This window comes from Didymosphaeria variabile (assembly GCF_027946475.1).
Source record: "Didymosphaeria variabile strain IMI 356815 chromosome Unknown scaffold_5, whole genome shotgun sequence".
Lineage (NCBI taxonomy): Eukaryota > Fungi > Ascomycota > Dothideomycetes > Pleosporales > Didymosphaeriaceae > Didymosphaeria > Didymosphaeria variabile.
In genome coordinates, this window is record NW_026611624.1 from 2,235,203 (window position 1) to 2,253,593 (window position 18,391).

An 18,391-nucleotide genomic window follows, 5' to 3' on the forward strand; every position below is an offset into this window, starting at 1 on the left:
GTCCCTTCCTGCGCTCTTTCGCGACGAGTTGTCTGAGCGGTGTGAAGATGAGGGTTTCGGTGTCGGAAGTTGTGAATTGGAGGAAGAGGAATGGGAAGCTCGTCCAGTTTCGGCTGAGACGGGCACATCCTAGTGCGAAGAGTGCGAAGTCTCCATCGCCCGTCGCCGGGGAAGAAGGTGGCAAGGCTGAGGGCAGAGAGTCCGCGGAGGGTGGTGAGTGGGTTTTCGGCGTCGCGCTGTTCCATTTTGGAGTAACGCGAGCAAGCTGATGTGTTTGAAAAATCAGGTCGAGTTTCATGCACTAAGTGTAGAAAGCGGTGGAATGGGGAGCATGGGTGGGACTGGCAGGGAGGCAGGCATTTGTGCGCAAGGTGCCGTGCGGATGGCGCGTGTTTTAGACACTCCGTAGAGAAGAGATAGAGTCTTTTTTAGTATTCAGAATATCTTACTCTCTATAATAGCTCCAAATGCGGATACTGTTACCGCCTATGCTGAGGTCAGCAGTCTTTAAAGTCAACTAACAAAGACTGTAAGCTAGGCTACCAGAACTCTAGGGCCGCGCCCCTTGTTTAGGAAGGTTGCTATTCGAGCCGATGCGCGACTAGATGCGGTTGGAAAGGGCTGTCGGCACGGCGCAAGGCAAGGAACTTGCAGGTGAGAATGACTAGCTTCTGGATGTTGAGTCCTGTCGATGCGATGACACACTTACCAAAGCAGTTGTATATCTGCACGCAGTCGTCATTTCATTGGATCTGTCAGACTGCCTTGTGTACGCTTGCAAGTGGCTGTGCGAACAGCCACACCGCGTGCACCAGCTGCAGGGTTCAACTGGGTCACCACCACCAGGCAGGCGAAACACCATAAAGATAGAACGGAAGCCACGCAAGAGCTGAAGGTTTCCAACGCATTTTGCTGTAGTCGTCGCCAATACTCGAAAAGATTTGAACTAGATTCTGACCGACAGCACTACCTCTAGCAGCTCGTACGAAGCCGGTATCATCTTCGTCTACACTTACCCCCAATACATGACCCTAGAGATACTCATAAGGTTTTGAAGATCTTCAAGGTACGATCGCAACAATGGCACAAAAAACCTACTTCGCCCTCCCCAACCTCGACCATCCCCCGTACCACTTCATCACCCTCGGCCAAATCATAACGCTTCCCTCTCAACCCTGGGCGCGTCTCGCTCCACCGCTCCCTATCTCGCAAACCTTAATCGCTACAACCGTAAAGACAGACTGGGGCACAGAACTACGCCGCAATCGCGAGCACCGTATCGGCATCTGGGCGCAGTTCGCGGCCATGATTTTGGGCGTGGGCGCCGACGCCGTGGTGGCGTTTTCGAAAAAGGAGTCCGAGGCATTTCAATTTGATGAGCTGGAAACGAGCTTCTTTGAGCCGGATGATGAGTATGTGGAGCGAAGTGTGGTGGGAAAAGAGGAGGTTGCGGAGTGGGTGAAGAGGAACCCGAGGCAGAGTGTGTTTATGGTTACTGGTATCAAGATCGCGAAGGGAGCAATGCATTTGCGTGCGCAGTCTAAGGACGTGGATGTAGAACTAAAGCCTGGTGTCGATGCGACACCGTTTAGTGGGGTGCCAGTGTCAGGCGGTGTGCTTGCGGGCGTGGGGAAGGGAAAAGGGGAGAAGATATGGTTCGGAGGGAGTGACGAATTTGTTTTTGCGTATCGATTAAGGAGGATCGTTGTTAAGAGGCAGACTGTGAGCAAGACCAGCGAGTATGTAAAGGGTGCGACAGTAGCACATGATGAGCGCGAGGCATCATCCAGCTCAGCGGCGCACGAGATGCCGACGGCTTCGAGTGCGGATACTGTGGGAGATGTGCAGATCGAGTCGGTCGAAAAGTCGCAGATGGATTATGGGTCTGGAGGGTATCCTGTTGATGGTTTCGATGCAACGATGGTAAGAGACGAGCAGGACGACGAGGAATGCTTGTTGCAAGTGCACGACAATTTCTTGGATGAGTAGTACTCAGCAGTGTGGTCACTGTGCTAGATGTTGCAGAAAAGGTCGCAAAGGGTTGCGTGAGTTTTTCTTATTCCGATAGTCGTGTTGTTGTTCCTTTAGTCTAATACATCCCTTAGCCTTTCCGTTGCCGTTGCAATGGACTCGTTTGGGTCCCGAAAGTCGTTGTTCTCTACGAACACCCCACTCATCCACGGGACAATATCGTAAAACCCATCTCGATTTTCAAGAGGCGCCATGCTTTCTAGTACTCGCTTGATTCCACGACGGGTTTCGAGATTTTTGTGGTTATCCGGTGCCCACTGACGTCCGAAATGGAGGATGATGGCTGCGACCGACGCTGCTATTGGTGTGGCGACTGACGTTCCACTTCGGACTGCCCACGAAGCTATCAACCTGCCACCTGTGCCTGTGTTGTTGTGCTGAAGACAAGTTGAACTTACGCCCTCACCCAAGATGCTGAAGTTCTCGTGGCGTTCTTGGTGCGGTGGGTTGAATTCAGAGGCTTTACCGTCGCCGTTAGAGGAGTTTACGCAGAACACCCTATCCTCACTCGCCGGGAAGAGGATCCTGTCTCTGTTTCCCTCATTGGATGCGGCGGCGAAGACGATCACTCCCGGGTGGGTGTCCATGACATATTTGAGAGCATTTCGGACAATAGCCTTTTCGTCGTCCCTTAAGAAGGCTTTGCGGAAGCCTATGGACAATGATATGATCTTGACCTTCCACACTTCGGCAGAGAATAATATGGCCTAAGCTGGATCAGCGCGGTCGCAACGAACAGAGCTTTTCATCTGCACCGTCAAGACTTACCAGTGCGAGCCTCCTAGCAGCTGCCCGCGTCGCTTCTTCCTCCCTAACAACGTTTTCCTCAATGACTCTGCCAATGAACAGATTAGCCTCTGGGTACAATTGCATGATGATGCCTGCCACATGAGTGCCATGGCCAGTATCATCCTGCGGCAAGTCTCTATGACGCTGTCGCAGCTGTCCGACGAGCTCATCCACCTTGGATTTTGTCCAGGGCTCTATCCCTAGCTGACCGGCAACGGAAGCATCGTTCAGGAAGTTGCGATATCTTCTGGTGGGTGGCGCTCGCTTCCCCCACATCTCCGTTATGTCGGGGTTGGTATTGTCGATACCGGTGTCCAAGACGGCGATGTTAACTCGCACCGCGTCATCGAGGCCATGCGGAAAGTAACGTTTTCTCAGACTGTGCAAGCCGGTGAACCATTGGCCAGCTTTAAACCTGCTTCAAAGTTAGCAGCGGACTTGTCGTTGCGTCAAGAGGAGAGTTCCTACGTTGCCTGGCCTTCTTCGCCTGACGTATTTCGTGGCTCCCGAAGAGGCGTGCGAGTGGAGATGTACGAGCCTGATACAGGCTTCAAGAAGTGCACGGTCTCCTCGAAACCGTGACTGACTTTCCAATGCGATTCCGGAACACGAGGTTCTGGAGCCCTCCCTGGATCGTGACAGACAGCTAGGAACTGTTCGACGTCTGCAACAGATTAGCATCAGAAGAGTGTAGAAAATATTTCATGCTCACCGATTTCACGCTCAAATTCCACCAAGAGAGATCTCCAATCCGAGAAGGCCTTGTGCGGCGTGACCATCCTATTCCCATCAGGAAGAGCTCGATGATTGGACGAGTTCGATGATGACCTTGAATGTATTGAGATACGACGATTCTCCGAAGGTCTACGCTGGAACATGTTCCTTATAATGCCTGCATTGTCGCTTGATCCCCGACGTTCATCTTTGCGCGTGTAGAACGTCATAATCAATCCCTTGTCTCCGCTCCGCTTTATGTCCTGCTTGAACCACTTCAGCTCGAGTTCATAGTGTTGTTTCGGTTCGACTTCGCCCTTGTGCACAAAGAAGGTGATCGAAATTGTCAATTCTCCTGGTTTTTGCCACACTTTCAGCTGTTGACCATGTGAGATTTCGTCATCGTGTGTTTTGATACGGTGAGTCTCAAATGTTTGCAATAACTGCTTTTGGCGGGCAGCACACTGAAACCGAACGCTCTGCTGCTCGTTTTCAAAGTAATAGTAGGGCGTAAATTGATGCACAAGATGCGGAGCGGTACCGAGGACAAAGTCATGAGGTATCGCTGAGCTCGCAGTCCTCATATCTCGATACGTTACCTCATGCCCAAGCCTGGTCTTTGTATAAGGAATCCTCCCCCTAGAGACTGTACCAGATTGTTAGTGTACATATGTGACACAGAGAGAATGCTCACTCAAATGCTCTGCTGTGAGCGTGCCTGTTTCATCGTACCAGCGAACAACGCGCTCGTGCTGTTGCTCATGAACCGCGAAAGCGTAGAGTCGGTAGCTTGAGCTCAGTCTGTCATGAACGATCAAATCGCTAGTCCTCAGCAGTCAGCAATGTGCAACGCACGGGACCCTTGTCTTAGTGGGTACTTGCAGGCCGGGTGGTACCAGGGATGTTACATGTCGATCGTTTGACGGTGGCATGATCTTGGAACTGTCGCGTGTGCATGCCCGGTTGCGCAACAAAGAATAAGTTCAAACTATCCGTAGTCTAGGAGGCCTGCATCTGCCTGGTTTTGGGTATTTCATTAATCGTAGCTGCGCGGCTACGTCGAGATCCAATGGCAACCGAACGCCAATCATGATGCTGGAAACCCCACGTGCTCCATCGACTTTGCCCATAACCCAAAGTTGAGGCATAAGCACGTCTCAGCCGAAGCTCGTATTGTGCAGCCTTCAGCCTCGTCGCAAATGTGTGCACTTCGAATCTGCCATTCCTGCTGTGCGCTCGAAATGACACTGCTTTGCGCGTCTCTGAATCGAACGGCCCCGTGCAGCTGCAACGATGAGTTTCTTTGGGCGACTCCAGAAAGTATGGGGTCGTATGGATAATTCCGAAGCCTATGCGCCGTGGAACACAGGAAGACGTGACTTCGATGAGATTCAGGATCTCGTCCTTGGGACGGTTGAAGGTGGAAAACTCAGCAAACGCATCCTCTTTGTTGCTGCCTCTGGATTCTTTACTGGAGGTAATTGGTCTACTCACCCCGTTGGACTTCTCTAACGAAGGCATCTTTCCAGCGTACACGATCTTTTCCACCAACGTTGTCGTGCCAGCGCTTGCTTATTTGTACTGGCCAGAGTGGACGGACGGCACCCGCAGCCTCGGAATCAATATCGCTACGCTCGTGGGCACATGCACAGGCATGGTGCTCTTCGGATACCTAGCAGACAATTTTGGGCGCAAACGTCTGTACGGGGTTGAGCTGGTCATTGTGATCTGTGCCACCTTGGGCCTAACCCAAGCGTCGGCGGGTTACGATAATAGTTCGATGAGTATTTTCCCCTGGATCATCTTCTGGCGTACACTCTTAGGAATCGGGGTAGGAGCAGAATACCCTTTGTCGGCTTTGATTGCATCAGAATGGTCTTCGACAAACCACCGTGGTCGTATGTTGGCAGCCGTGTTCTTGATGCAGCCCCTTGCGCAAATCACTGCGCAAGGCGTTGGACTTGGGGCATTAAGAGGTATAAGCGCTCGTCATAATCCTCCACTCGAACCTTCAGATACCGATCGTGATAAGGCTGCGCCGATTGTGGATGCAGTATGGCGATTGGTGATTGGAGTTGGAGCGGCACCAGCAATCCTCGCCATCCTAGGACGTTTGACTATTCCAGAAACCCCTCGATATCTCTTGCTCGAACGCGACGGACAGGGTGTTCTTGAAGGAACCGCAGAGGTATATCAAACTTCAATGAGGAATGTAGCTGCTCGCGGTTCATCGACAGCTATGCGGCAAACCGATGGCACAGCTGCTGCCCGAGGAGAGACCCGCCAGCGTATTGGTCCTTCGCATGATGTCAATGGGCCAACTCGCGCCAGCACTAGGCAGAGTATGCAGGGAAACGTTAGGGCGCAGACCACGGGTCAGCATTCCGGAAATTCAGGCGACAACGCTTCGCCCAGGGAAAGGGAAACATTTTTGGCCTGGTGCAAAAGGGTTTGGAAAGCCTTCGCACAATTCGCAAGAGGTCCGCAGGGATCCATACTGATGGTGCGTATGCCGAGGTACGAAGTGCGGGTACTATCAGATTTGTACAACGCGTACCAACTCCCAGTGTCTGAACTCAAGCTGATCCCGTACTTGTGACTGCAGGCAACATCGTCATGCTGGTTCTTGCTTGATGTCGCGTATTACGGTCTTGGGTTGGACCAACCACAGCTTATCAGTAAGATATGGCGCGCAGATGCAGCGGTAGACGAAGGTTCGAACGAAGCGAAACATCCGCTAGACTGGAACAGCAATTCCTTGCCTCACAATGAGACACAGCCAATTTTCATGGTTCTTGAGGGGAATTTCGTACGCGCACTTTGGACAACGGGACCTGCATCGGTGCTTGGTTGTATTGTTATCCTTTGCCTGGTCAATCGTGTCCCCCGAGTGCGCTTCATGGCACTCATGTTCGTAGTCCTAGCCATCGTCTTCGCTATCCTCGGGGGCAGCCTATTCGATGTCTACGAGACCAGCGATCACGATGTCACGGTGGTCTTTTACGCCATCTCGTTGTTTCTTGTAAGTCGAATCAGAGTAAAGACTCGTAATGTGCTTGCTGACCGTTCGTTGCTGTAGATGAATCTAGGACCCAACACGATAACTTTCATGCTTCCCGCTGAGCTATTCGAGACCAAGAATAGAGGGACCTGCTACGGGATCGCAGCCGCCAGCGGGAAGCTTGGTGCCATTCTCGTGCAGATCGCTATAAAGAGAATAAGAGCTGGTGGAACGGATAAGAAGCCACTGGCCGGTCTGCTACTTTTCCTCGTACCTGTCATGCTCATGGGAGCGCTGATAGCAGCGATATGGATACCAGAGGTGCAGTATCCATACGGAAGGGTCCGAGAGTATTCAAAATTCGACAACAGATCACTGGAGAGCATCGCTGAGGATCCGAGGAAGGACCAGAAGGTTGGGTTTCGTGCGAAGATGAGAAAGTGGCTGCACTTGCAAGACTGATGAAGCGGGGTATTGCAAGAACATCTCCAGCACATTGTGCCGCGGACGTATGACTTTCAGTGGTCGAAGTGGTGAAAAAAAAAGCAATTATCAATAATGGAAGATAGTCATACTGAAACTCTATTCGGGTGACGATTGCATGTGCGAGCAACATGTCCCGGGCCCAATGCAGTTCGGATGTGTGAGTGCTGATCGTCAGTCGAGTATGTAGTGGCTCGATTGGAATTTCCTAGCTGGGCGATTGACATGTAACTCAGCTCGGCGCACAGCGTGTGGAGCTGCATAATCCGAGATCACCCCGTTCTTGGTAGCTCGCGATTGGAAACACACGTAACGCATGGTGGCTTCCAATGGGTGACGTGGTCATTCTTCTTTGAGTAGGTATCCGAGCCTGGGGAACAGAGTCAGGCAGCGACCTCATACTCGGCATTGACACCACGGAATCGAAGGAGGAAAGTAGGTAGTGTGCATTTGCGTAGTGCGGTGGCAGCGGGAAGGATTGGCGCACTCTGTGGAGAAGTCCGTGCGCGGATCGGCTCCGGCGCTTCCCGACCTGGTTTAGATACGCGACGAGTCAATATCTCTTCCCACCTTCAGCTGAAGCCCCTAATCGAACATCAAGTGATGGTGCACTGCATCGCTGGCGCACGCCTCCTATTGACTGCACTCGTCAATCGTCACACACCCTACCGCCATGGCTGCCGTCCTTCGCTCCTGCGCGTGCTGTGCGATGGGAAGAAAGCCTTGATTGGACAAGCTCCCACACCTCCTCAACTCGCATTACGCCTGACAGCGCCCCTAGTATCACTGTGCTCTTTGTATGGCGCTCGCTTCATGATGTTTTGTCTGTTCGCCGACGAATCTGCAGACGGTACCACAATGACTTCCGATTCCAATCCCAGTGTTGCCTCACCGTGCTCGTTCCTACCTCGTTTCTGTGCTGCCTTCCACAACCCTCTTAGTTCCGCACCTCATCTTCAGTTCCGTCTCCTTCTCTTCACATTCTTGTTGAAGTCTCTATACATCCGGTTTCTATCCCCTTTCCCTACCCTATACCTCCCTTGAGTCCGACACCGCCTCAAGATGCCAAACCAGTTTAAGTCGCTTTTCGGCACCCTCAGGAAGAAACCAACTCGGCCGGCCGACGCACGCCCCACAGAAGCCGCCAACGGTCACGCCAACGGTAACATTAAGACTAGCATCGGACATGACCTTGCAAACTTGGGCCTTCAGAATGCCAAAACCATGGTCGAAGCCATCCCGCAGCTGGGCAGCGGAGACCCAATTGACGACAAGGAGCTTTTGCTGGAGCACGGCGTCTCCATGCTGCAGGGTATGCCATTGAACAGTAGCCTCAGCGAGAAGATTTCCGATGGCTTCATTACAATGCTCTGGCAGGACCTGCCTCATCCGCCGCCAACTGTCGCGGGACCCACCGCCCGATATCGTCGCCATGATGGAGGTGGAAATAGTCCCTGGGACCCAGAGTTGGGGAAAGCTGGGTCACCATACGCACGCAATGGTAAATCGTCATGTTTGGATTGGAAAGAGTTATGCCATTACTTACTCTGCCTTCAGTACCGCCGCTAAAGCCCAAAGGACCCAACTTGCCAAACGTCGAGGATGTGTATGAGGTAAGATCTAGATTCTCCGTTTCCGACGCCTAGACTGATCAACAGGCTCTACTCAAACGTGAAGGCCCTTTTCAGAAACACCCATCCGGCTTGAACCGTCTATTCTTCTCCTTCGCAACTGTCGTCATACACGAGTGCTTCCAAACTTCGAGGTCGGATCCATGGATCAATGAAACGTCAAGCTACGTGGACCTGGGCACCCTGTACGGAAACACCGAGAAAGAGCAAAAGTACGTGCGTACCTACGACAATGGACTTATATATCCTGATTCCATCGCCTCCGATCGCATCATGATGATGCCACCCGGCGTTGTCGCTGTGCTCCTGTTATTCTCCCGCAATCACAATCACATAGCCGAGAATCTCTTTACGATCAATGAATGCGGAAAGTACAAGCCGTGGGATAGGCTCGATGAAGAAGGGAAGAAATGGTAGGTAGCGCCAAAACAATAGCAGAGATGGGACTCTGATCTAGTGCTGCAGGCAAGACGAGGACATTTTCCAATTGACACGGAACATCAACGTCGGCTTTTTCGCCTCCGTTGTGCTCCGCGATTATGTCGCGTCCATCTTGAACACTCCGCGCGCAAATTCCGAGTGGTCTCTGGATCTGGGTAAAGAAATAAGAGAGCGTGGTAAACGAGTCGAACGTGGCACAGGCAATCTTGTGTCCGTTGAGTTTGCTGTTCTCTATCATTGGCACGCCGCTCTGAGTGCAGCGGACGACCAATGGATGGAAGACATTATCAGAGATGCCTTCCCTGACATCAACTCAATCCAGGAGGTCACTGTCGATATGTACAAGGAGATGATGAAAAAGTACGGGTCAAGGTTCAGACGGCAGGAACCGAGGGAATGGACGTTTGGAGGTCTCCAACGCGGACCTGATGGACGATTTGACGATCGGCAGCTTGCAGACCTCATCAAGCACTGCATCGAGGAACCCGCGCATGCGTTCGGCGCTCGTGGCACCCCTCAAAGCCTCAAAATTGTGGATATCATGGGTCAGCTGCAGGCGCGAGACGTCTTCAATGTGTGCACATTGAATGAATTCCGCCGCTATTTGAACCTGAAACCGTACGAGACCTTCGAGGACTGGAATCCCGACACAACGGTTGCTCGAGCAGCTGAGCTCCTGTATGGTGACATCGAAAATATGGAATTATACCCTGGACTCATGGCAGAATGTACCAAACCTTTCATGCCGGGCAGCGGCGTATGTCCTGGGCAGACGACAGGCCGGGGTATACTTGACGATGCTGTCTCCCTAGTTCGAGGTGACCGTTTCCTGAGTTACGATTTTAACAGCACTACGTTAACTCATTGGGGTGCCGCAAAGCTTCAAGAGCCCGCGGCAGGTTCGTATGGTGGGGTGCTTCCTAAGCTGATACTCAATGGTCTGCCAGGAGCATTCTCGGGCACGTCGTCATATGCGCTCCTACCATTCTATACGCCAGACGCTGCTCGGGAAATTCTCAAAGGAAACGATGTTCTTCACCTGTACGAACTGAGTCGGCCTCCGAGCGATCGTGTGATCTTCAGCCTGCAGACGAATGAAGGCTGCAAGAAGGCCTTCGAGGATCGTGCTACCTTCCGCACAATGTATCAGACAGCCATTCGCAATATCACCGGCGGAAATGAATTCATGATCGGGTGGGATGACCCCAAACGCCACGATTCGCGGTCAAAGAGCTTACACAAGTTGATCTTCGAGGAAGATTTCGAAAAGCATGTGACTGATTTCTTCGTTTCAAACGTGCAGAAGCTGATCCAAGAAAACTCGCTCGTGGCGGTCAAGGGTCGCAAATCCATCGACATTGTTCGAGATGTGACAAATATCGCACCTATTCTCTGGCTTGCGGAACGCTTCGCTCTTCCATTGAAGACCGCAGAGCAGCCACGAGGGGTTTTGTCCATCTACGATACATTCACCATCTATCTCACTCTCTTCATCTACCAAAGCTTCAACATCATTCCCGCAGAAGAGTGGAAACTGCGAGAAGCCGCCGTAAAAGCCGCCGAGCCCTTGCGGAAGATCTTTGAAACCCACCTCAAGACGCAGTCAGGGGCCGTAGAACATTTTGTCGACTGGCTTGCTAACGGTAGCGCCCTCGATGTCGGTGAGTCTTCGTAGGATGAGCTGTAGTGTGTCGGACTCGCAGGAAATCTGACAACAAACAGGTCCGGATGCGGATCGTCTCTATCACGGTCTGAGAGACACTAAACTACCGGTAAGTCATTAGTCACAGTCTGAGTACTGTGAGCTCCTCTATTGCTTGATTTGGCGTAGCACAGCGAACTGAAACTTCTACTAGATTGAAGAACTTGTCACCGACTGTATCGGTATCAGTACCCCTATTGTCGGCAATCTCACACAACAAGCATCGCTTCTCATTGATCTGTATCTCCGCCCCGAGTACGAGGAATACAAGAAACGCATCACCCAGTTGGCATACATGAACGACGCAGCTTCCGAGAAGGAGCTTCAGGGTTTTGTCTTCGAAGGCATGCGACACGCAAACTCCGTACCCGGTCTTCCACGTGTGACTACTCGCGACGTTACGATCGTTGACGGCGCTCGTGGACCCATCTCGATCCCAGCCGGTCGTACAGTCCTGATCGCAACTTCAATGGCTGCCATGGATCCGATTGCATTCCCGGATCCAGAGAAGATCAACCCGCATCGGCCTCTCAAAAACTACACGCTCTTCGGCCATGGTCTGCACTATTGCTTTGGGCAACAACTTGTGGGCGCATCGCTCGCTGCGACGCTAAGAGAAGTGTTTAAGTTGAAGAACGTGCGGCGCGCACCTGGCAAGCAGGGCGTTTTCACTACCGTTGAGCACAAAATCGCTGGACTCAAGATCAAAAAGTATCTGGACGCTAGCTCGAGGGAAGCGGCGGTCCCGACGAGCCTGACGCTACACTACGATGAGTAGGAAGAATCGTACCTTCCCGAGTACCTTGGGCCTTCAAGGGTAGACACGGCGGTCGCACCAATTGCAGAACCCTTGGTTGCTGATGAAGCTACAGAGATGGACCCAACGGCCGATGAAGACAATAGTGGGGCAGCGGAGGTACAAGAGCTGGCGAGGTCTGTTTGCTGGGTGTCATAAAAGCGCAGAGGTAGAAGAGAGTGACGGAGAGTGATGGCAGGGGTGAAGAGAGCGCATATTGTTCCTTTCGTAACGCATCCTGAAAATGAAACAGTATTACCCCAGGTTGGAACAAACTGGCATCATGGCTACTACGTACTATGGATGCTTGCATGACCCATGGGTTGATTCCTTCGACCTTGTTCATGCGGCTCTACCGCTCTGGAGAGCCCAACTAAACGTCGGCGGCCTTTGATTGTAACCTCACGACCGCCCCGCCGACGTCATCACCCATGTGTATATTGAGTCATGTGCCAGCTGGTAAGCCTCTATGTACGAGTTTCAGCTGAGGCTGACAAGAAGGACGACCTAGTGATGTTACTAACGCAAATGTGCCAAGCTTCCCAATGCAGCGAGAGCTAGAGCAAGATGAACATCGCAGGCAATAACGAATCGAGGCTGAGGGTCAACCCCCAGTTTGATTTCCTGGACAGGCCTGTATTTATTGATCGAGTTGTCGTTGCTGCAAGGCGAAAGCGGGGTTGACCAGAGTAGATGCGTGCAGCCAATGAGCTGCGGTGCGCGGTGGCTGGGGCTGTGCCGTCAGGCAGCAGCTTCTCTTTTTGCAGCTCCGCTTGCGTTGTCCGTCCCGCCTCGATGCACGGCCGGTTGTCTGCATAGGGTGCTCGCAAGAACCTTGCATTACGGAGTCTGTCTCGTGCGGGCCCGTGTTTGTGGCTTCCTATACGTTCAGCCACGACATGGCACGTCAGCTAATAAGGAAAACAAACCCAAAGCGAGGAGAGAACGTTACCCTATACCAAGATGGCGTCCTGTACGGACGAGAAAATAGAGGAGGATCAAACGAAGCGCGAAGTTGCTTCTGAGACACTGCCCGACGCCATCCCTTCGCAAGGTCTCGAAGATGAATTACGAAATCTGCAGGAGGAGGTAAGCACACAAACGGGAGTCGTTGAACGTTAGCCACCCAATAACTACGTCATTGAGGAGCTGAAGAGCTCATGAACTGCAGAGATAAAAGTCGCTTTACGAAGAGGATATGAAAGTTCAAGTTTGGATGTAGTGGAAAAGAACAGACTCAGGAGACTGGCTGATGAACGCAAAGAAGAGTTTGTGAAGCTTCTAGGACTCCACCAGCGAAGCGAAGAACTGTCCACGGGTACTTGAAACGCCGTTTTCTACATGTTAGGCATGCAATTAACCCATTACAGCTGTTCGACGGATGCGTCTACTGGAACAACACAACACTGCCCAATTGCAAGCTTCAAGCACGCCGACCCAACTGAACGAGCCAATTTACCCACGCAAAACAGCTGGACTCTCCTTTGGTCCTTCAAAAAGTAACGCAGCTATTTCATCTGACCTTGAAGCCTTGCAGGACGGAATAACGCGTCCGGCAAAGTCGGAAACACGTCGAAGAACCGGGCGGACCAAGTCTCGTCGAGGATGTCACGACTGCAAGCGACGTCGTATCAAGTGTGGTGAAGAAACACCCCAATGTAAGTTTCCAATCATAGAACAACTCTCATCTCATGCTCATGAACAAAGGCAAAAATTGCATCAAGTCTGGGCTGCGTTGCGAATGCCCTTCCAATTTCATCATCACCATACCAGCCAGCGTATCTGCAATGTTTGACTTCAGAAAACTCCGGAAATGGCGCGCAGAATGCCAAGCTACTCATGGCGATTGCTGCAATGATGGCCATTTTCAAGCACTAGCGCAGCAGCTCGGAAGTCTTCTCCTAGTCGATGTCGTCTCAGGAAACTTGGTGACGCTACCGATTGCGACAAAGTTTGTTGCTCTCTCGTACGTATGGGGCAACGTTGCGACGCTAAAGTCTGGAAAAGATAACATTGATGAGCTTGAGCAGCAAGGGGCGCTCTTTAATGAACCCTACAAGTCGGCACTTCCGCACACCATCCGCGATGCCATGCATGTTGTGCAAGCATCTGGTGAGCAGTATCTCTGGGTGGACTGCCTGAGTATTGTCCAAGACTCCGGGAAGGAAGAGATGGACAAGATGTTGAAAGCCATGGCTCGTATCTACGCTAGCGCTGAGTTCACTATCGTTGCTTCCCAGGGCGATGATGCAGACTATGGCATCCGTGGGGTAGGAGGGCCTTCAAAGCAGCGCGAATGCAATGTGTCTGAGCGCGACTTCGAACACGAGGGAGGGAACGGGTTTCCGTGGCTCTCTCGGTGGGCTTCCAGAGGTTGGACGTTCCAAGAGACACTTTTCTCGCGCAGGTTGTTGGTCTTCAACAAAGAGGTTTCATGGATCTGCGGTCGACACATGCGGATGGAACATGAAGCCGACTCGGCATCTGGACTCGGAAGCGCACCTACCGTTTGGCCGAGTGAACGTCCTCACCTTGGCGTGCCCATGGGAATGATGTCGCTCATACCCCACAATCCCTCACTTGGGCGTTGGGGAATGATCGTCGAGAACTTCGCATCCCGCAACCTGACTTACGAGGAAGACATATCTCGCGCCCTGGCTGGTGCCACCGAAGTAATGTCATCAACTTTCCCGGGTGGCCTCCACAAGGGGCTTCCGTTGTTTTTCTTCGATATTGCTTTACTATGGCAGCCAAGAGGGTCATTGGAGCGACGAAATGGCGAGCCAAGCTGGTCTTGGACGGGTTGGAAGGGACAACTTGAGTGTCTGTCATCGTGGTATCCCTTCTTCCCTGGCGTGTATCGCAGGTCCGGTCTATCCACGGAATGGACAATAATCGCACCTTTAAGACCGTTAGCAGTATGGGGCCTGTCTTCGCAAGGCATTGGCAACAAGCATTTGAATGGTTTCTATGAATACCAGAAGATGCGATATGACCCAGACCGAAGCATACCATGCGGATGGGAGAGGCGTACTCATCCAGAAGGTGACTACTTCGTTAATGACCGATACGCCGAAACGGGGTTCCAGTACGCCATGCCACTGCCTTCTATCGACTCGACGTGGGAAGTCGTAGACCCGGGCTTGGATTCCATCTTGCTGTGTACTGCACCCACTGCAACCGCATCTCTTGGAGCTATGCTGTTTCCTGGAAGCTCAGTCTTCGCAATCATGCACGACGAACTATACATCGGATCGGTGACGCTTCACAGTGTAAGCCATGAAACAAAGCTTTCAGGTCAACACTGTGACTTAGTTGCGATATCTGCGAGCGAACTGGCGAATAAGCAAGATACTCGCAATCAAGAATATTTCGGCCACTTCTCTGCTCTTGCTTTAAATTTGGAGCAGGACGATGGCTCTGGCGCATCGATTGACATTAAGGATTGCGAATTCTATAACGTTCTATGTATTACAACCAATAACGGTATCGCATACAGAAGAGGGCTCGGGACCGTGTCGAAACGCTACTGGGATCGGATGGGCGCGAAGGTAGAGACTATCAAGCTTGGTTAAGAGTCAATGTTCGGGTATACATATCATCTAAATCTCATCATCAATCAATATATCAACGTGTTCCGTCGTGTGCGAGAACCTTAAACCCCCGCCCGTCAACCCGCTCTCACTGCCTTGCGCACACTTACACGCCCACAACATACACCGCCCTCTTGCAACTCACTCACATCACTCGTTTCACACACATAACGATCAGCATGAAATGCAAGCACACCACTCATCTTCGATAACTTTTGGATCAAATTTTAGATCTCTCCACTCTATCCTACCTATTGATCAATCACCCCCTCTGTAATCAATGCCTCGTCCAAGCCAACCCAATACCTGATCCAGTTGAAAATATGCGTATGCCACACCAAACTGTTATCCCTACCGGTGACCCAGTGCCCCTCATCTGGGAAGTGCAAGAACCTGGACGGGACACCTTGGGATTGGAGGATGTTGAACAGGGCCACGCCGTCGGATTGTACGACGCGATAGTCGAGGTCATCTGCACACAACGTCAGCACTTGCAAAGCGATGAAACGAAAGGGAGAGGGAAAGGTAAAAGGGTCGGAGCAGAGAAAATGGCATGACCTACTATGCACAATAAATTGCGGCGTGCTAAAGTTCTTCGCATGCGTCAACGGATCCCACTTCGCGTAGTTCTCGCGGTCATCCCACAGCGTGCCATTCTGATCGTGCTGGATGAACCACAGCTCATCGGTGGCATATGCGCCGAACTGGTTGCTCTTGCCATCATGGCTCACTAGCGCTTTGAACTTTCGTCCCAGCTCATGCCCCTGGATCCAATTGATGCTGAAAGCACCGAAGGAAGCGCCCGCAGCGATAGCGCGGTCAGTGTCGATGTAGTCAATGTTTTCCTCGATGTGCGCGAAAAGAGCTTCGAAGTCGCGGTAGGGTGTTCCAGCCCAGTTGTTTGTGATGGCGTCGGTGAAGTTCTGGCCGTAGGAGGGTGTGCCAGTGAATTGCGGGACGACGACGACGAAACCTTGTTCCGCCCAGAGGCGCAGGTTCCAGCGCGTGGACCAGGTATCGCCTTGGCTGGACTGGGGGCCGCCGTGGATCATGAAGACCAGAGGCCACTTTGAGTCGGTGGTGAAGTTGCTGGGGTAGTACACGAAGGTCTGTATCTGTTCGCCGTCACCACCCGTGTACCAGAAGTTGGTGGTTGAATCGGGGAGGAGCCCCGTGAGCTCGGGATCGACTTCGTGGGCGCTGAAGAGCACGTTGGGCTCGCTGTCTGGGCCTTGAGTGTACCAGATCTTGGAGGACCAAGTCGAGGATGCGGAGATGAGTGCTTCACCCGAAGGAAGGAGCGCAAAGTCTGCGAGGTTAGGCGAAGGACCAGTGATGTTCTTGGGCGTGAAGGAAGCGTCTGAATCTGCAGGTACAATGTACAAACGGTTTGCAGCATAGAGCTCAGAGACTACCCAGAGGTCTTTGCCATCATGACTCCAGGATAAGCCTGAGGGACTGGAATCCCAGTCCTCGGCCACGGCTGTAACTTCCGCGTTCAGTCCATCGATGGTAGCAACATAAAGCTTGAAGCGGTCAGACTCGTACGCGATGCCATCTTGCTGGGAATATGCGAGCTTCTTGCCATCTGGAGACCAGCGGGGACCCTGGGATGCACCTTGAGCTGTTGCGGGCGCAGAGCTTCCGGGGCCGTTGATGGCGACTGGGACTTCGGATCCGTCATGTGGAACGACGTAGATGTAGCTTGCAGTGTAGTTGGCCTTGGGAAGTTCAGGTGCCTTAGTCAGGAACGCAACTGTGCTGCCGTCCGGCGAGATATCGTAATCACTTGCATCGCCGAAGGGCTGAACTGGGGTTTCCGGGCGAGTGATTGAAGCGTTGATGCCCACGAGGAGGTTCTTCAAGTCGCCCTCAAGCGAAAGTGCACCGTATCCGGAAGAAAGCACGCCGGAGAAGACAGCATATCGCTCTGCAGTGATGTAGGTATCCCAGTGGCGGATAAAGTTAGCATTGTAGACCTGGCCAGTGCTCTTCGGCGCAGTAACAAGCTCCTCGTTGTATGCCGAGCCGTTGCTGTATGCCAGGGCGTTGACTGCAAAGTTGATATCGCCAGACTCGGTCTGAACGGCCTTGAGGCCCTGGAAAGGCGCATTTAGGGACGCGACAAGTTTCCTGCGGAGCGTGAGCCTGCAAACGAGAATTTATAGGTCCAACTCACGGTGCAAACTCATCCTCTCCAAGATCGGCCGTGTAAAGCGTCACGCCACCAGCAATCTCATCATTCGTCCCATTGATGTACAAAACACTGGTATTTGTAGCACCAACCCAGACGACCTCCGAGACATCAGCGTCAATAGGTGCGTCGGTGATGTTTCCGCTGGCAACGTCCAGGAAATGCCATGTAGTCGACGACTTTCCGGCGGTCCAGTTGTAGCTTGTCGAGGAGAAGAGAGCTAATTCCTATTTGACGGTTCAGTCTTCTGCAAACAAAAGATATAAAGGGTGGTCTTTCTTACTCCGCTAGGGTTGACAATCGCATTGCCTCTTCGCGGCGCAGCGAGCATGCCCCTACACAATTAACCATTGTTCACTCAACAACAAGAACCAAGGCACATACTTCACATCGAACGCATGCGCCTGCCGGACAAGTAGACCCACGCCCAAAGCAGCCTTCCACAAAGCCATTGTAACTTGATTGACGGTCGATACAACTCTTGCAAACCTCAGGGCAGCTGCAGCTCAGAAGGAAGCTCAAGCTACCCATGACGTGGTTTTGTGTGTTCCTGGCTATCGGGTAATCCAGATGCAGGAGGTTCAGGATTCGTGATGCCAATACCATGCCAAGGCGTGCTTGATGGTATCACCTGCCCGATTCGGGTGCGCTGCCCAGACATAATTCTGGGCTTTGTTGACAAGTGCTCTACCGGCACGTTAGATTGCGGATAGAGCTCGTGATATGCTTCCTACGAACAGCGGTTACTTAGTCGTGTAGGAAGGTAAGGAACGCGCGATCGGTTAGGCGAGTTTTCACCTTCCGGGATAAGTTTGACTTGAACGATTGGCGTGCTGGCGATAGATATGGGAGGCTTGGCGGAAACAGTGTGGTGGACGTTATGCATCCTTGCTATTCAGGGTAGCTTAAATTGCTCGATCGTATTGCTCATCTCATTTTTTCCCCCGCTGGATTGGGTATCTAGCACGACGTCAATCGTCATATAGTGAAACCACAAATCTACCTATGTGCTCATG

General features: G+C 52.2%; 6 protein-coding genes across 6 annotated transcripts; 4 read left to right on the forward strand and 2 right to left on the reverse strand.

Annotated features, from left to right (window-relative positions):
• Positions 1-1,080: 1,080 nt before the first annotated feature.
• On the forward strand, positions 1,081-1,989 carry N0V89_007218 (uncharacterized protein; the record flags this gene model as incomplete). The annotated part of the gene is made up of 1 exon (XM_056215983.1): positions 1,081-1,989. One exon carries the CDS (start codon positions 1,081-1,083, stop codon positions 1,987-1,989), a length of 909 nt encoding a protein of 302 aa, XP_056070230.1.
• A 95-nt stretch (positions 1,990-2,084) lies between these two features.
• N0V89_007219 (uncharacterized protein) lies at positions 2,085-4,118 on the reverse strand (the record flags this gene model as incomplete). Its single annotated transcript, XM_056215984.1, has 4 exons — positions 2,085-2,738; positions 2,800-3,235; positions 3,355-3,484; positions 3,533-4,118. 4 exons carry the CDS (start codon positions 4,116-4,118, stop codon positions 2,085-2,087), a joined length of 1,806 nt encoding a protein of 601 aa, XP_056070231.1.
• A 2,324-nt stretch (positions 4,119-6,442) lies between these two features.
• N0V89_007220 (uncharacterized protein) lies at positions 6,443-6,997 on the forward strand (the record flags this gene model as incomplete). The annotated part of the gene is made up of 2 exons (XM_056215985.1): positions 6,443-6,556; positions 6,614-6,997. The coding sequence occupies 2 exons, from the start codon at positions 6,443-6,445 to the stop codon at positions 6,995-6,997; spliced, it is 498 nt and encodes a 165-aa protein (XP_056070232.1).
• A 1,083-nt stretch (positions 6,998-8,080) lies between these two features.
• N0V89_007221 (uncharacterized protein) lies at positions 8,081-11,570 on the forward strand (the record flags this gene model as incomplete). Its single annotated transcript, XM_056215986.1, has 6 exons — positions 8,081-8,519; positions 8,576-8,631; positions 8,677-9,062; positions 9,115-10,751; positions 10,813-10,862; positions 10,947-11,570. The coding sequence occupies 6 exons, from the start codon at positions 8,081-8,083 to the stop codon at positions 11,568-11,570; spliced, it is 3,192 nt and encodes a 1,063-aa protein (XP_056070233.1).
• A 981-nt stretch (positions 11,571-12,551) lies between these two features.
• N0V89_007222 (uncharacterized protein) lies at positions 12,552-15,163 on the forward strand (the record flags this gene model as incomplete). The annotated part of the gene is made up of 2 exons (XM_056215987.1): positions 12,552-12,677; positions 13,472-15,163. The coding sequence occupies 2 exons, from the start codon at positions 12,552-12,554 to the stop codon at positions 15,161-15,163; spliced, it is 1,818 nt and encodes a 605-aa protein (XP_056070234.1).
• Positions 15,164-15,432: 269 nt separating this feature from the next.
• dpp5_1 (Dipeptidyl-peptidase 5) lies at positions 15,433-17,827 on the reverse strand (the record flags this gene model as incomplete). The annotated part of the gene is made up of 4 exons (XM_056215988.1): positions 15,433-15,653; positions 15,744-17,314; positions 17,361-17,602; positions 17,801-17,827. 4 exons carry the CDS (start codon positions 17,825-17,827, stop codon positions 15,433-15,435), a joined length of 2,061 nt encoding a protein of 686 aa, XP_056070235.1.
• Positions 17,828-18,391: the final 564 nt, after the last annotated feature.